The sequence below is a fragment of the Apium graveolens genome, chromosome 1, assembly GCF_009905375.1.
Source record: "Apium graveolens cultivar Ventura chromosome 1, ASM990537v1, whole genome shotgun sequence".
NCBI classification, from domain to species: Eukaryota; Viridiplantae; Streptophyta; class Magnoliopsida; order Apiales; family Apiaceae; genus Apium; species Apium graveolens.
Window position 1 is genome coordinate 189,959,640 of NC_133647.1, and position 17,352 is coordinate 189,976,991.

Genomic DNA, 17,352 nt, shown 5'->3' on the forward strand with positions numbered 1-17,352 from the left:
TAGCTACTCCTAGGACCCCTCTATAAAAGGTTTAATTATATGAAAGTCTAGTAGGCAAGGATAGAGAAAGCTTATTACTTAATCACTTAAAGAGAGAGTAGTTTATTTAAAACAGTAATAAACGAGTATGTTTTGTTTATTTTTTGAACTTTTATGATATGTTTTATCAATACTGGGCAATGCATATACTTACAAGTTACAAGTCCAAGTTGCAACTAAATTATGAGGTCACATTACATAATAACGAAACATACAAAGCATATTCTTTATCTGCAGTTTTAATGTCTGTTGGTGTTTAGGCAATATCGGAGATTTTATATCTTTTACCGGAGTTGCAAATCACATGCAGAAGAACATCCAAAATACTAAACTAAAACAAGTGATGCCGCTTAAATCTTTTTGGTAGTAACGCAATTTCATAGTATAATTATTTGTAATTTGTCTTTTCCTGGGCCATTTCATTAAGATTACTGATCAATTAAGTTAGAAACACTGAACGAGAGACACATTCTGAATCATTAATTTTCATCACTGTATTCCCCACCAAAAAACTTTGTATTGCCATTTGAATCATGGAAATGTAATTGTACCATCTTTGGGATTTTGAAATTAGAAGCTCAGTACCATTTTCACAACGGCTCATTTTCATTCTCATTCTCATTAAACGGGTAGGAATTCATAATACAATTGGCCTAGTATTTTGGTTAAAAGACCCGACTATGTTTCGACCTCTCCTCCCTCTGATTAATAAGTTATAGTTCTTAGAACCTTCATACTAATGCTACTCCATTCTAAGACAGAAAAGAGGAAAACTTGTAAAAAAGAGATAGTATATGCATGTAAGCTAAAAGTTCTGTGATATATATATATGAAGCCAGCCATTAGGGCCACTCATTACAAAATTGTGAACTCTGTTTTTGCCATCATCATCTTCCCTATATACAATACAATACTCCAATAAGATGGAATGAAAAGAAGAAGTTGATGATCATACAAAAAGCTCTAGCTAGCCAACTAAAAAAAACCCTACTAATTCATTCATGCCAACAAAGAAGCATGACTACACATCTTTTGATGATATAAAGCCTTGCCCTTTGTTGTTTAAGAACTCCTCCAAGTCCTCTACTTGCAATCCTTCTCTTGGATCCTCCCATGCTCATCATCTTCAACTAGGTTATAAATTCAAGATTCAAGACCTTGTATAGAAAAGAGCTTTAGGACTTAAGCTAAGTGATAGATGGATATAGAGAAATGATAAATGTTAAGTTATGAAGAATTGTAAACAAGTTATGCAAATTATATATAGGAGGAGAAGGTGGAGTATTTTTGTATTGGTCTCGTAAACATCAACCTATGGGGAGCATCAAAGGATGTGCACTTCCCCTACCTCACAGGACAATTTTTTTTTTGTGGGTCTCATTTCCCAATTTTTTTAACTTCTAAAAGACTCTACCACAGACATTTTATAATCAAGTTGATAAGCAAGTTCTGGATTTGTATTTTAAAAAGTGCACATTATTATCAAAATATGAAGGGCGTATATTATTGGATAATTTAATATACATGGATAATGACTATTTGTCATACTGAATAGTGAACACCACATATAATGCAGTCAATTAGTTATGTTAACAAATTTTTATAAAAGATTTCAAGAATTTAATTTTTTAAAATCAGATTTTATTTTATAACTAACGAATTAATTATGAGCTTCACTCGATTTGATATTGATGATGAGGTTTATATAATTCAAGTTGGAGTCATCCTCTTTGTCTCATGCATTACCTTTGATGTTGTACTTTAGTCCAAATCAGAACTATGTCTTCCATTTTCATACCCTTAATAACAAGGAAAATACAAGATGCCAATTGGCTAGAATTTTTTTTTCTTCATTGCATCTTAAGTTGCATCAAACCAACAGTCCATAAGCATTAAGTTGCTTATGACACATACACATAACAATTTAGTCGATTCCTTTATAATTTTATTCTATCATCATGTGTTTGAAATAAGAGTAAAGAACATATCTGTGCTAATTTGATTCCTTTATAATTTGATTCTAACATATGTTGGAATATAAGAATGGAAGTAACCGAGTTTCTAGCATTGCAGTTTGCTCGGATAATTCAGGAAGTTATTTCTCAGGTTTAGATAAGGTTTAGGGTTTTATGTATATCTTGTTTGACTGGATAATTATCTCTCTAACTTATCTCAAACAAACTCTATCTTAAATCAAGTTTGAATCTTTCAAGACTTATCCTTTACTTGGTTTATTTCTTTCAAACATCTAACAGATTAGTTTCTCCAGTATTCATTCAAATATTTTCAAACAAACTTGATTTATCTTATCCTTTGTTTGAAAATTAATCTGTTAAAACTTTGCCTATAAATACAACTCTTCATTTCAGATTTGTGGCTAATGATTTCATGTTCTATCTTTATAATCTGAAACACCATTCTTGTTTTATATCTCTTGAATATCCAGTCAAACAAGAAGCCTAGTTTGAGTTGTAATCAATTTGTTTATTCTTGTACTCGTGTATTCATATCAACTTTGTGCCGGGTTGTGGCAACCTTGATTTCAAAGTATAGCAAGGTAGCTAGAAGGCTAAGGAATAGCAGTGGGCTAGGTAGTAAGGTAGCTTGGGAAAGGGTTTCTTTCAGGTGCTATATTTGTAATCAAGGAAAAGACTGTAAGTTCTTTTATTAAAGTTGATATAATACATTCTCTATGCTAGTTGGCATAGGGACTTGGATGTAGGCCATAGACTAGGTGTAGGGGCCGAACCAAGTGAAAACTTCTGGTGTTTTTACTTTTCAGTTTTCAGCATTCTGCATTTTTATTACTGTTATTTATATTTTGCAGTTAATTGAGACTGTCCCATTCATTGTCTCATTTGTAAAGGGACTGTCCCATTTGCATAAGAGACTGTCCCATTTGCCTTGACAGTTAGAATATTATATTATCTATCGAGCCATCGAATTTCATTTGGTATCAGAGCAGGTGCATTTAATTCTTTTTTTTGTGTTTATTTTGCTAGCGATCCATGGCTCAACCAGATAGGTATTAAAACAATTATCCACCACTGCTTCATGGTGCTGAAAACTACAATGACGGGAAGTTTCGGATGAAGATCTTTCTTTAGCGTGATGCATTCGAATGGGATGTTGTAGAAAATGGTTTTACAATTCCCATGAAAGAAGTGAAGCCGAAATCTCTCAAGGATCTTTCTCCTGAAGAAGTGAATGCAATGAACTCCAATGTTAAAGCTATGAACTCACTTCTCAATGGCATGGTAGCTACAAAATTAAGAAAAGTATCAGCATGTACTGAACGTATTGATTTGACCCCATAAGCGGAATCACCACCCAATAGCATGTTGCCGCCAGAAGCAGAACCCCGTATTTCTTCTAGAGAATCTCCTAATTGTTCCAGAGCAACTAGAAAGATATTCTGTAACCAGAAAGAATTCGGTTCAGATGTAGGATACCTATCCAGAAGTTTTCGCAACTCAATCATAGATGATGCCAAGCAGATCCGGGATACGATCAAAGTCAGCCACGAAGGCACGTCTAAGGTACGTGAAGTAAAATTAAGTATGCTCATGAGTGACTATGAAGGTTTCAGGTTGGAAAGAGATGAAAGCGTGCGAGATGCTCAAGGGAGATTTCTGACATTGATGAACTCTATCTCACTTCTGGAAAGGATCATTCCTCAATCTGAGATCAATAGGAAAATCCTCAGAGCAATGCCAAAGAAGTTTGCTCCAAAGGTTACCATTCTGCAGGATTCAACACTACTTCCAACTATGGACACTCTAACACTGTTCAGTGAATTGGAAGAATTCGAAAATCAGCTACGCAGATATGATGAAGAAGATGAAGCTCCTCGTAAGAAAACTTTTGCACTTAATGCAGATGCAGACGAGTCTCCTGATGATTCTGATGAAGATATTGCTCTTCTAACAAAGAAATTTCATAAATTCCTTGCCAAACGGAATGCTTCCAAATGACCTATGAAGTCACAGTTTCCAAAGAAGGACTTCAAATCTAATCCGAGCAAGGAGAGTAAAACAAATCAAAGCAAGGACACTTGTTTTGAGTGTGGAAAGAAAGGGCACTTCAAAAAGGACTGCTACAAGCTGAAGAACAAAAAGAAGGCATTAATTACTTGGAGTGATGATGAATCTGACGTGGAGATCGATTTAGACGATGAAGTTGCTCAACTTTGCTTTGCTGGATTAGATGACAACTCCAGTGACAATGATGAGGTACAAAATATTAAGTATAATTCAAATATATCTTCATCTATTTTAAATTTGCAGGTCCAGGTTAAGAAGTTAAAAGAAAAGAATGCTTATTTAAAGCAAGCATTAAGTGAAGTGCTTAGTGAAATGGATGACCCCATAAAGGAAGAAGCCTTGGTTGCAGAGAACAAATCCTTGCTTGAAAGGGTTTCAAAACTTATTGAAGAAAATCAATATCTCAAAAATGAAATTGAGATGAAAGATGTATGTCTTGAAGCTTTGAAGAAAGAGTCAATCTTTGTTGATCCAGAAACCGTTAAAGAAGACAGTGCTCCTGATCCCCTGGTTCCTGAATTAAAGCAGAAGGTTGAACAGCTTGAAAAGGATTTAGCTAAATGTTTCCATGGAGAAGGAACTTTGAATGCTCTTCTTGGAGAACAAAAATCTTCTCTTGATAAAGGAGGTTTAGGATGTGAATCAATCAAGAAACGTGCATTTCAAGGAGGGTATAAGCGAGCTCTTATGAAGTATAAGATGCCTTATGAGAAATGTCGAGATTGTGGCAAAGCTGGCCACCCTACATCTGAATCTAGATTATATGGTATCAAGGGCCACTCCTCTAACTCATCTTATAAATCGTCTGCTAGATATAAATCTGCCAATACTTCTGTTAATATCGTTCAGATGTGAATTAAGAAATCAGATAGACATTTATATAAGATTTGTGATACTAACCAACCAGGACCCAAGGTTAAGTGGGTACCTAAGAGATAAAGCAATTCTTGCAGGTTTGTTTGAAGGTCCATGTTCCGCGAAATAAATGGATCATCGACAGTGGTTGTTCACGTCACATGACAGGTGATAAATCCAAATTTATATCTCTAGTTGCCAAGGAAGGTGGCTTAGTTACTCTTGGAGATTCAAACACCGTCAGAATTATTGGAAAAGGCACCATTGGTAATGACAGGTTTGCTATTTCTAATGTTCGTTTAGTTGATGGTTTGAAATACAATCTCATTAGTGTAAGTCAACTTACTGATGTTGGTCATAAGGTTAAGTTCGATAAAGATGTATGTTATATTGGTACTAAGACTAACGAGTTTGCTTTAGTTGCCAAAAGGAAAGAAAATATTTTTGTGTTAGATTTTGATGAACAGCAGGAGGAAATTTGTCTTGCTACTGTTCAAGATCAGCAGAATCTTTGGCATCGACGTCTAGGTCATGTTCACATGGATCTTCTTCGGAAGTTATCTTCTCATGATCTGGTTCGAGGTCTCCCTAAGCTGAAGTACAAGGAAACAGAACCTTGTTCAGCTTGCCAACTTGGAAAACAGGTGAAAACTTCCTTTATTGCTAAGAATAAAGTATCAACTTCTGTTCCTTTGCAGCTTCTTCATCTATATCTTTTTGGTCCAGAAAGGTATGAAAGTTTGGGAGGTAAGAATTATGCTTTTGTTATAGTTGATGATTATTCTCGTTTTACTTGGGTATTATTTTTACGAACTAAGGATGAAGCTTTTGTTGAGTTTAAGGATCTTATTACTAACCTTGAGACTAAGTATTCGTTTAAGCTCAAGACTATTTGTAGTGATCATGGAGGTGAATTCGAGAAGGATTTCATAACCTTCTGCAAATCGAGAGGAGTCACTCATGAATTCTCAGCTCCCCGTACTCCTCAGCAGAACGGAGTAGTAGAATACAAGAACAGGACTTTACAGGAAACTGCTAGAACTCTACTGCATGAGAGTAAGCTTCCAAGAAAATTTTGGGCTGAAGCGGTACACACTTCCTGTTATGTTTTAAATAGAGTACTTATTCGTCCTATTTTGCTTAAAACTCCGTATGAATTGCTTAAGAAAAGGACTCCTAACATTAGTTATTTTCGAGTATTTGGTTCCAAGTGTTTTATTTTAGATACTTAAAATAATCGAGGCAAGTTCGATGCGAAATCTACGGAAGGAATCTTCTTGGGATATTCTACTACAAGCAAAGCTTATCGCGTTTATAATTCTGTCAAGAACAAAGTAAAAGAATCCATCAATATTGCGTTCAATGAATTCTCAGGGAATATATCTCAAATTGATGAAGACGCTGCGGATCTATTGTCTCATTCCCAAATGAGACAGTCTCATTCTGAAAAGTGTCAGTCTCATTCTGACAAGTCAAACAATCAAGACTCTCCAGGTCCTTCGCGGTCTTCTGACAATTCTTTAGGATCTACTCAAGCTTCAGATGAATCTTCTAGCTCTCCAAAGACTCCCGATAGTGTTTCAAATATGAATTCTGTTACTCCTCCGGATAAATCTTCACAAGCGGATATGAGGCAGTCTCTTTTGAATGAGACAACTCCTATTCTTTCCAAGCAGATAATTCTAATGAGGAAGAGATGAGTAATATTCATCTTTCTAAATCTTCTAGGACTGTGAAGAATCATCCACCAGATAATCTTCTCACTGATTTAGATCAAGGGATTTCTACTCGAAGCAGACTTCATAATCTATGTGCATTATGTGCTTTTGTTGCTGAGTTCGAACCAAAGAACGCTCAAGAAGCAGTTGCAGACAAACACTGGTCTGTTGCCATGCAAGAGGAATTGAACCAGTTCGAGCGTTGTGAAGTTTGGGAACTCGTCCCCCCTCCTCAGGATGCCAAGATCATTGGTACTCGTTGGGTTTTCAAGAATAAGAAGGATGAAGATGGAAATATCATTCGAAATAAAGCTCGTTTGGTTGTTCAGGGTTACAACCAGCAGGAAGGAATCGATTACGACGAGACATATGCTCCAGTAGCTCGTTTAGAAGCTATTCGAATCTTAATGGCCTTTGCAGCTCACAAGAAGTTCAAGCTCTATCAGATGGACGTCAAAAGCGCTTTTCTAAATGGCTATCTCAAGGAAGAAGTCTACGTGAAGCAGCCTCCAGGTTTTATTCATGAGAAGTACCCTAACTATGTTTACAAGCTCAAGAAGTCTGTCTATGGATTGAGACAGTCCCTTCGTTGTTGGTACGAGCGTCTCAGTCAGTTTCTTGTGAACAATGGTTTCATTCGTGGTACACTCGATCCAACTCTCTTTATTTTTCATAAACGTGATAACTTTCTTTTAGTTCAAGTTTATGTTACATAATATCGTATTTGGATCTTTTAACGAATCTCTGTGTAAGTGGTTTTCTGATTGCATGCATAAGGAATTCAATATGAGTCTGATGGGTGAATTGCAGTACTTTATAGGTTTGCAAATTAATCAGTCTAATGCAGGAATATTTATTCACCAAGTCAAGTACATAAAGGATTTACTCAAAAGGTTTGCACTTGATCATGTCACACCTAAATCAACTTCGATGAGTACTTCAGTTAAGCTTACAAAGGATGAACAAGGTACACCTATAGATGTCACTAAATTTTGAGGTATGATTGGTTCATTATTATATTTAACTGCCTCACGACCTGACATTATGTATAGTGTATGCTTGTGTGCTCATTTTCAATCTCAACCTAAAGAATCTCATTTGAATGCCGTTAAACGTATTTTTAAATATTTGAAAGGTACGAGTGACTTGGGATTATTTTATCCAAGCTCCTCTTCCTTTGACTTAATCGGTTTTTCAGATGCTAACTATGCAGGGTCACAGGTTGATAGAAAAAGCACCAGTGGTGCTTGTGAATTTTTAGGAGATTGTTTAGTTGCATGGCATAGTAAAAAGCAAACTCCAGTAGCTCTTTCTACCGCTGAAGGAGAGTACATTCCAGCTGGAAGTTGCTGTGCTCAAATTTTGTGGATGTAACAAACATTGCATGATTTTGGTATTTCTTACTCAAATATTCCTATTTATTGTGATAATACTTCTGCAATTAATATCTCTAAGAATCCTGTCATGCATTCTCGTACTAAGCATATTGATGTTCGTCACCTTTTCTTACGAGATTATGTTTCTAAAGGTAATATTGAGCTTATTTATATTTCTATTGAGAAACAGCGTGCAGATATCTTCACTAAGCCCTTAGCTGAAGATAGATTTTGTAAAATGCATCGTGAATTAGGTATGTGTTCTCTATAATTTATTACGTGATTTTATGTAATTTATGTGATTAAATGTGAATTATGTCATAATACTTAAATATATGTTGAGCATTTATTATTTGTTTTTGAAATTAGGTTCCGTGTTAATTATACCTTGTACTCGTGCTTATGAATTTGTGTTTCATATTTTTTTATTATTTTTATTTGTCCGCGTGTTTATGCGTGTAAATAGTATTAGATTTTGTAAATCTTTGATTAGACTTCTCATATCCTTGGAACTCGTGCATGTATTACTCTTCCAGTACATCACTTCTGTCTTGCATCTGTTCGACTTCTTTTCAATCTCTAACTCTTCAATTCTCACTTTTATTTAAACCCATCTTCTTAACCCTTTCAGTTTCTTATTCACTTACTCTCTCTTAAACACAATCAAACACCTTTTCATCTCTTTTCTACTTTCTCATCTCTATCCATGGCACGCAAATCGACACCTTTCACCCGTTCTCGATCCACCACTCAACGAACCTCAACCGATGTGGCTTCAGGCTCCAAGCGTCGACGGGTCGGTAATTTCGAACCGGAAGTATCAAGCGGAACGACCGATAGTTCTTTTGAGTGATATGCAAAGGAGACTACTTCGACGAAAGTGATGTCAAAGTTGATTTTGAAGGAACGTCTCTGTGATCTAGATCTTCTCAGGAAAGTCGGTATTGTGGACTTGTTTGATTCAGTTGGTTGTTCGTCATTGCTGTCGCCCCCAGAGATTATTTATCCAGAGTTAGTGAAAGAATTTTACGCCAAGCTTCATTTTTTGGACGGAAATATTGTGTTCTCAGAAGTCCAAGGGAATCCAGTTTGTTTTAAGGCTGATCTTCTGGCACGGCTTACCGGTGTTTCTGACAAGGGAGTTTGTCCGTCAACAACTCATCAAGCGTTTCAAGATATTCCTGGTCTTCAGTACGAGGAACAGCCCAAGGTCATTCTTGGCGACAATTTTGTTTCGGTATCAGTCAAACCTTCGGTAAATGATTTAACCCCAGTTTCTCTTATTTTGTTTCGTTTATTTCATACGAATGTTCTGCCTCGTAAATCCGGTCGTGATAGAGTTACTTTCCAAGATTGTGTTCTTATGTATGTTTTTGTTAAAAAGATTCAGTGCGGTGTTGCTTCCTTGATTATATCTAATATGAGTCACTGTGCCAAGCATGGTTATATGCACTTACCATACCCTGGTCTTTTTTCTCGAGTATTTGAATACTTTTGTGCTTTGACCTCAGTTGTATTTGATTTGTCAGTATTAACCTTAAATGGTTTAATTGTTTCTGAGTCAAATGAGTTAGTTTTTGATGATTCTTCTAGGAATGTTGGTGGTATTCCTAAGTCTCCAAATTATGCCTCGGATCCCTTTGATCAGCCTACCAATACTCTTCTTAATTCTTTGTTGATTAAATTAAATGAAAATTCTGCTGCTTTGGCTAATCTTAATCAACATTTTGCTTATGTCAAAACTCTTGGGTCACTAACTTCTGAAGTTAGTATTTTAAATGCTTCTTTTGAGATGTTTAGGAAGTATGTTTGTTCATCTTTGGATGATATCAATGCAAAACTTTCTGTATTGCATACTTCTGATGTTAAGTTAGCCAAGACAATAGATTTTGAGTTTGGGACTCTACAAGAAGGAATGGTTTCCTCTGCTAAGGCATGGGAAAAGGAGTTTGTTAAGTTGTTTTTCAAGCTTGGGTCCGAGACGAAGTTTGTGTCATAGCAACGGTCCGCTATGCAGGACAAGAGTAAGATGTATTGGCACAAGAAACGAGACTGGATTGGAGATTGTACTTTAGAAGAAATCACTGCTCCACTGCCACTTCCTGCCATCCCTCCACCTTCGGTTTTCGGCATGACCAGAGAAGAATACAAGGCAAAGATATTTGAGTGGCTTCGTGAAAGGGACGGAAAAGCACCAGCTCAAGATGCTTTTGACACGCTCTTTTCAGAGTATGGCTCAGCTCCGGTGTTTCCTTCATCCCAGAACAAGGCTTCTGGTTCAGGCAAGGGCAAAGCTCCAGTTAATGTTGATGACGATTCCGATTAAGGACCCTTTTATGATGAAGGGGGAGAAATTTTTATGATGTTCTTAAGACGCTGTTTTATTGGGTTTTTCAGAATATGTTTTTGCTGGGTGTGTTGGTGTTTGAACTTAGTCTTTGATGGATGTTTTTGTGTGTGTTTATCTGACATATTCTGGATTGATTGGATTGTTTGAGTTTGTGATATGGTTAGATAACAACTGGACATCCTGGTTTATGGATGGGTTGTTAGGTTTTTAAGTGATTAAATGTTTGAGACTGTTTCTTTTATGCATATTGATCTAGTGTCTCATTCATTCTTTAGTTGTCTCATTTTCATATATTATAAACTGCAATATATTCTGTTGTATCTAACTCTGTTTTACAGGCCTTTAGTGTTTTTGATAGGGGGAGCATTTATGTTCTCTTTGTCATCATCATAAAAGGGGGAGAATGTTGGAATGCAAGGATTTATGATGATTTCCAGAATGCAGATAAACAGAATAGAAGTAACCGAGTTTCTAGCATTGCAGTTTGCTCGGATAATTCAGGAAGTTATTTCTCAGGTTTAGATAAGGTTTAGGGTTTTATGTATATCTTGTTTGACTGGATAATTATCTCTCTAACTTATCTCAAACAAACTCTATCTTAAATCAAGTTTGAATCTTTCAAGACTTATCCTTTACTTGGTTTATTTCTTTCAAACATCTAACAGGTTAGTTTCTCCAGTATTCATTCAAATATTTTCAAACAAACTTGATCTATCTTATCCTTTGTTTGAAAATTAATCTGTTAAAACTTTGCCTATAAATACAACTCTTCATTTCAGATTTGTGGTTAATGATTTCATGTTCTATCTTTATAATCTGAAACACCATTCTTGTTTTATATCTCTTGAATATCCAGTCAAACAAGAAGCCTAGTTTGAGTTGTAATCAATTTGTTTATTCTTGTACTCGTGTATTCATATCAACTTTGTGCCGGGTTGTGACACGCTTGATTTCAAAGTATAGCAAGGTAGCTAGAAGGCTAAGGAATAGCAGTGGGCTAGGTAGCAAGGTAACTTGGGAAATGGTTTCTTTCAGGTGCTATATTTGTAATCAAGGAAAAGACTGTAAGTTCTTTTATTAAAGTTGATATAATACATTCTCTATACTAGTTGGCATAAGGACTTGGATGTAGGCCATAGACTAGGTATAGGGGCCGAACCAAGTGAAAACTTCTGGTGTTTTTACTTTTCAGTTTTCAGTATTCTGCATTTTCATTACTGTTATTTATATTCTGCAGTTAATTGAGACTGGCCCATTTATTGTCTCATTTGTAAAGGGACTGTCTCATTTGCATAAGAGACTGTCCCATTTACCTTGACAGTTCTCGAGCCATCATGTTCTCGCGAAAAGAACAGAAGTGATTCCTTTTCCCCTGCATATATGGTGCTATGATCTGTTCTGCTGCATAAGAACATACAACACATCAAAAGCATCACATAAAACATTCTCTAGATCATAAAAACATAATCACTGCAGACCACATTCGCTGTTGAGTATCGGAGTTGAACTAGAGTCTCCGTCGTCAAGTAGAGCCAGGGTCTCAACAAAAGGTATTACCTGATCAATATTTTTGGCTGCAGGACAAAAACCCTTCAACTTTAGTTCCCTGATGATAAATACCAAAATTGGTGGATCAGTCCGAAGTAAGTCTTGGGATAATTAATACGACTAGTAACAATTTCATCCCATGAATTGGTGCTCAAACTATAAACCTCAACTTTAGATATCTTTGTACTAGAGATCTGTGCAACCTTGGAATCGTCAGATATTTTATCATAAAAAAATTTATAAGCAGTATGCTTCGCATAATATATGGATTTTGGAAGAATTTTCAGTTTTCGAATAGTAGGATTCCCACAAATAAATGTCACTAGAAACATCATCGAACTTGGTTTAGCAAATTAGCCCATTGCAGCTCCCATGTAACGTGTAACGTAACCCTTTTCTCCCGAGGAAAGTTCAAATCATATATCTATCTATACTCTTTCTTAATAAGCGAAACAATGTATAATTTGGTGTTAAAAGTATTAAAGTACCAAAGTACCAAATTTGGTACTTACATGATATAAGTAGAATTCTATTCTCAATAAACTTTATTTTTAACACAAAACGACTTATATTCTTTGTAAATTTTATTTTCTTTTTAGTTAGTATTCATCTAATCGTAATTTTTATCGATAATTAGATAATATTAAATAAACTAGCATTTTATATATTATATTTAGATTTGTATTTGCAAGGATTATGAGTTTCAGTTTTATACAATTAATAATGTGATATTATTATTTTTAATTTCGGACCCGTGTTTTTATTTGTTGCTGAACATCCAAACGTCGGTTTACTTTAAAATAATTGTATTAGTAAATTAACATGTCAGATTTATATAAGTAAATAATTGGTTTATGCGTAACTAGAACTATACGTTGAAATTCTAGAGTTACACTTAACTTCGACTTTTTTAACTACATATTTTAACAACATTTTATATATTATATTTAGATTTGTATGCAAGTATTATGAGTTTCAGTTTTATGCAATTAATAATGTGATATTATTATTTTTAATTTCGGACCCGTGCTTCGCACGGGTTACCAACTAGTATATATATATATAGGCCTTTACTCCGTGGAGAACCATGTTATATGGAGAATCGTGGAGAACCATTGTTTTTATTATAGAATCTCATCATAAATTGTAAAATTTTATTTTAAAAAATATAAAATTTGATGCTAATCTAGAATAATAAATATAATAAAAATTTAACAATTAAAATTTGATCTCATTACTTGATTTTAAATTTGATTCTACAGTGGAATAATTTTTAATAAGTGTGATTCTACTGTGATTCTGCTATAGAACAAATTTAATCTTTTTTAATAATTTCAATGATTTTTTAAATTAAAAACTGTCTAATTTCGATTTTTAACATGATAATTAAAATTTATAACTATATATTATGAAAAATAAAATATATTATATATTTTATATTTTTTAAATAATGGTTCTCCACGATTCTCTATATAAAAGGTTATTCCATGGAGTGCTACCCTATATATATATTGGTCATTCTCTAGAGAGGGTCCTCTTATATGGAGGTCTAGAAAGAACCCCCTTGTTTAATATGAACCCTTGGATTAAAACAAATAAACGATCTAGATTAGTTCTCATTAAATAATTAAACTTACCGACAAATATATTGAGACAGTTGTATCCACAGCTCGGCAGTTACATACACGCAAATCCACGCATCTTTGTTATGCTCCGACGAGCTCTCTCTGGTGATTTTGTCGCTTTTTCAGTGATTTCGATCATCTTTCACTTGATATCTCTTACAATCGAGGTTAAAATTTTGATATTATAGTTCAAATTTTCAGTTTCATCATCTACTTCTTTCCTACGAGCTCTTTCTCTTCGATTTCTGCTGTTTTTTTGTGATTTTGATCTAGTCTTCAATCTTTTCTTCACCGTTTCTCAGTGAATCTCCTTTTATCTCCTCGATTCTATTGCAATATATGGCTTCTTCGTCAAATCAAGCTGAAACTTTTGACTCCACAATTGAAATTCAGTCTTTTTCAGGTAATTGTTTTCATCTTTCACATTAATCCTCAATTTTCATTTTACTGAATAATTCTGCTAATTTAGGTTTCGATCTTTAGTAAATTAGAGATTAGATTTTGTTTAATTATACAATTTATTTATCTTTGTTAATTGTTGATTGAATTCAGTTAATATTTAATGTTTTTTGCTTATATAATGTAATCAACACAAAAATTGTTGATGTAACCTATTTCATAGATACTTTGCTAGGTAATCTGATGAATTATGATTAACTAATTTAAGTATGACCTTTTTTTTAGTGAAATATAAATTTGATCATACAGAGGAGAAGAATAGAGCTTTACGTTCGTTTAGGTTCTACTGTATCATTTTATTTAATTTTATATTTTCCTTCTTGGTTTAATTGTTATTTTTTTACTATGTAAAGTTTTTTTTATAAGTTCATTTGATGTTCCACTATAGAATAAAACATGATTTGTAGTTTAAATAATCTTATTTGATGAACTCAAACTACTGCTATTGCCATATCCTATTATATATCAATTTTATTTGGATTCTATAATGTCTGCATATTACTAGTTCGATTTATGTTCTATACTTGAATAAAAAAAATATGAATTCTTTTTATTGGAAGCCATGTTCAGTGCTATATTTTGAAAAATCTAAATAATGTTTAAGTTGAGTAGTACACAATATCATGATTTTTGTCATTTTTTGAAGTTGCATATATTTGGTTGCCAATTATTATTTTTGCAGAATGTTGTTATTAAATGAAATAAATATTCTTTTTTGTTACATTATGTGTTAATGTTTGATATCTCTTCTCTTTTAAATTTTTATTAATGTCATACAGTAAATGCTGTGAATACACACAATAATGATATGGCTGAAGTATTTCATGATTCTGAGGGTTATGATATGATTGAAGAGTTGATAGAAGGGTTTGATGAATCTTTTAATAGGACTGCTCAAGTTTGGAATCCTAAAGTTCCTGATCTAAAATTCAAACCATATATTGGTCAGTGATTTAAAGATATTGACTCATGTTTTAATTTTTACACTGAATATGGAAGGCAGGGGGTTTTAATGTTCTCAAATCATCACATAAGGTGAGGAATAGAATTGTTGTATCAAAATATCTTGTTTGTCAGAAGGCAGGATGCCATGAAACTGGTAAGATAAAGGAATCTGATTCTAAATCAGAATCATCGCATGCATCTAATACTGTTGGTAATCAAATTCGAAAGAGGAATACAGTCAACAAAAAATGTGATTGTAATGTGAAAATTATTCTTAAGTACATTGGTCCCGATGGCCCCAATAAGTACGTAATTTCCACTTTTGTTGAGGGCCACAATCATCTGTTAGCTTCTGAGACGGGCAAAGAGTTTCTTCGTGTGAATAGAACTATGACTGCATTTCAGTGGCATTTTCTTTTAGATGCTGCAAAATCAAACATTGGCGCTTTAAGGGCTCATAGCATCTATACCTCCTTATTTAGTTTATACTCTGATGTTGGACCTACTGCTATGGATTTTCAAAATTGGATGAGAGATATCAAGTTGTACATTGGAAAGCATGATGCATATATGTTACTTCAAAAATTCAAGATAAAACAGGATACATCTGATGGATGGTTTTTTTATGAGTATGAGACAGATTCAAATGGTCATCTCACTCGTCTATTTTGGGCTGATGTTCGTGGTCGAAAAAATTATGAAGTATTTGGTGATTTTGTATCTTTCGATGCGACATATCGTACTAATAAGTATTGCAAACTGTCTATCAGTTACGACTTATTAAATTAATATTTGATGCTTTAGTTTTATTTTATCAAATTTGATTAATATACACTTTTTCTCGTTTATTTTATATGGTATGGTTTTTGTGCCATTCATTGGCGTCGACAATCATTGGAAGAGTTCCACTTTTTCATCTGCTTTACTTAATTCTGAAAATGAGCCAAATTTTACATGGGCATGTGAGATGTTTCTCAAAGTTTTTCGCCGGCCTCCAAAATGCATAATTACTGATCAGTGTCTTGCCATGAAAGTTGCAATTGCTAAAGTGTTTCCTGATTCTATTCATCTATATTGTATGTTGCATATAATGCAGAAGTTTCCATCCAAGGTATATTTTATTTTAAATAATTTTTTTTGTTTATTTGTCGCACATATTAATAATGTAATATGATTCTTATTACCTTAACTTATATTTATTAATTAATTTGCAATGCTTAAAGTAATTATGCCCTTATTATCTTTTTATATAGGTCGGTCCTGTTTTTTGTGCCGAATCTGGTTTTATGGACAAACTAAACAAATTTGTGTGGTCATCGCATTTGACGGTAGCTGAATTTAAAGAAGGATGGAATGCTGTGTTGAAGGAATTTGGATTGACTGATCATGTATGGTTGAAAGATAAGTATTCTATGAGGAAATCTTGGATACCTGCTTTTTAAAGGGACAAGCCAATGGGTGCACTGCTTAGAACCACGTCAAGGTCAGAAAGCACGAACTTTTATTTTAATCACTTTGCGCAGAAATGATACACTCTTTCTGAATTCTATATGTGTTACGAGAGTGTCATCGACAAACATATTTATGAAAATAAAAAGCTAAATGATGAAGACACATGTATTCCACAATCTGTAATAGAAAAGCAAATTGAAAAGCATGTGTCTCATCTTTACACTCGTTCGATGTTCTATAAGGTTCAGAAACAGATTAGGTGAAGTTGTATCCATATTAGTTTAGGGCCTTTAGGCCCTAAACTCTAGATCCTAAACCCTAACTTAATCTTGGGTTTAGGGAACCAGTAAAAGCCCTAAACCCAAGAAACCAGTTGGGTACATTAATTTATTAAATTTTAACGCTTTAGGGTTCACAAATTCCCCTTTTAGGTTTTAGAAATACTCCAATATTTATTGGATTGACACCATGAGTTCTGGTTCTCCTTATAGCAGCAGAAATACTTTCTAATTTAAAGCAAAGTCATAGAAAACACTAAATAATAAAAAACTTTTTGGACAAGTATTTAATGATTATGTTTTGCAATGCAAAATTAAGTCTGAAAATAAAAGTATTTACACCATCATAGATTCTAACAAATTTTTTGAAATGACAAACACTAATTTCCCACAGTCTGACATGCTGACTTGATTTCTTTAAGCATCTTCTCCTTCAAATAATTGTACTTTGAGTGTATTATCTTTGCAACATATATTTGACGAGCTTTTTCTATCTGCTTTTTCTGCTCATAATTCTGCACCAAAATATTGAATAGTAAAGTTAATTTTTCAAAGTAGATATACAGTACATGTTAATAAGATATTTCATCTACAATCGAATACAATCAGTAATATTGTTCTTCTAGACCATCGAACCAGTATTTTGCACAACATAAAGTCAGTG

General features: G+C 33.9%; 2 protein-coding genes across 2 annotated transcripts; one reads left to right on the forward strand and one right to left on the reverse strand.

Annotated features, from left to right (window-relative positions):
- Positions 1-819: 819 nt before the first annotated feature.
- Positions 820-1,416, reverse strand: LOC141723133 (small polypeptide DEVIL 4). Its single transcript, XM_074525077.1, has one exon. It carries the CDS (start codon positions 1,161-1,163, stop codon positions 1,035-1,037), a length of 129 nt encoding a protein of 42 aa, XP_074381178.1. The 5' UTR covers positions 1,164-1,416; the 3' UTR covers positions 820-1,034.
- Positions 1,417-15,817: 14,401 nt separating this feature from the next.
- Positions 15,818-16,400, forward strand: LOC141713719 (protein FAR1-RELATED SEQUENCE 6-like). Its single transcript, XM_074517281.1, has 2 exons — positions 15,818-16,069; positions 16,212-16,400. The coding sequence occupies exons 1-2, from the start codon at positions 15,818-15,820 to the stop codon at positions 16,398-16,400; spliced, it is 441 nt and encodes a 146-aa protein (XP_074373382.1).
- The last annotated feature ends 952 nt before the right edge of the window (positions 16,401-17,352 follow it).

Coding starts and splice junctions, on each gene's coding strand:
- LOC141713719 (XM_074517281.1), top strand. CDS start 15,818: ATGGTTTTTGTGCCATTCATTGGCGTCGACAATCATTGGAAGAGTTCC. Junction 16,070..16,211: donor TGCAGAAGTTTCCATCCAAG/GTATATTTTATT, acceptor CTTTTTATATAG/GTCGGTCCTGTTTTTTGTGC.
- LOC141723133 (XM_074525077.1), bottom strand. CDS start 1,163: ATGATGAGCATGGGAGGATCCAAGAGAAGGATTGCAAGTAGAGGACTT.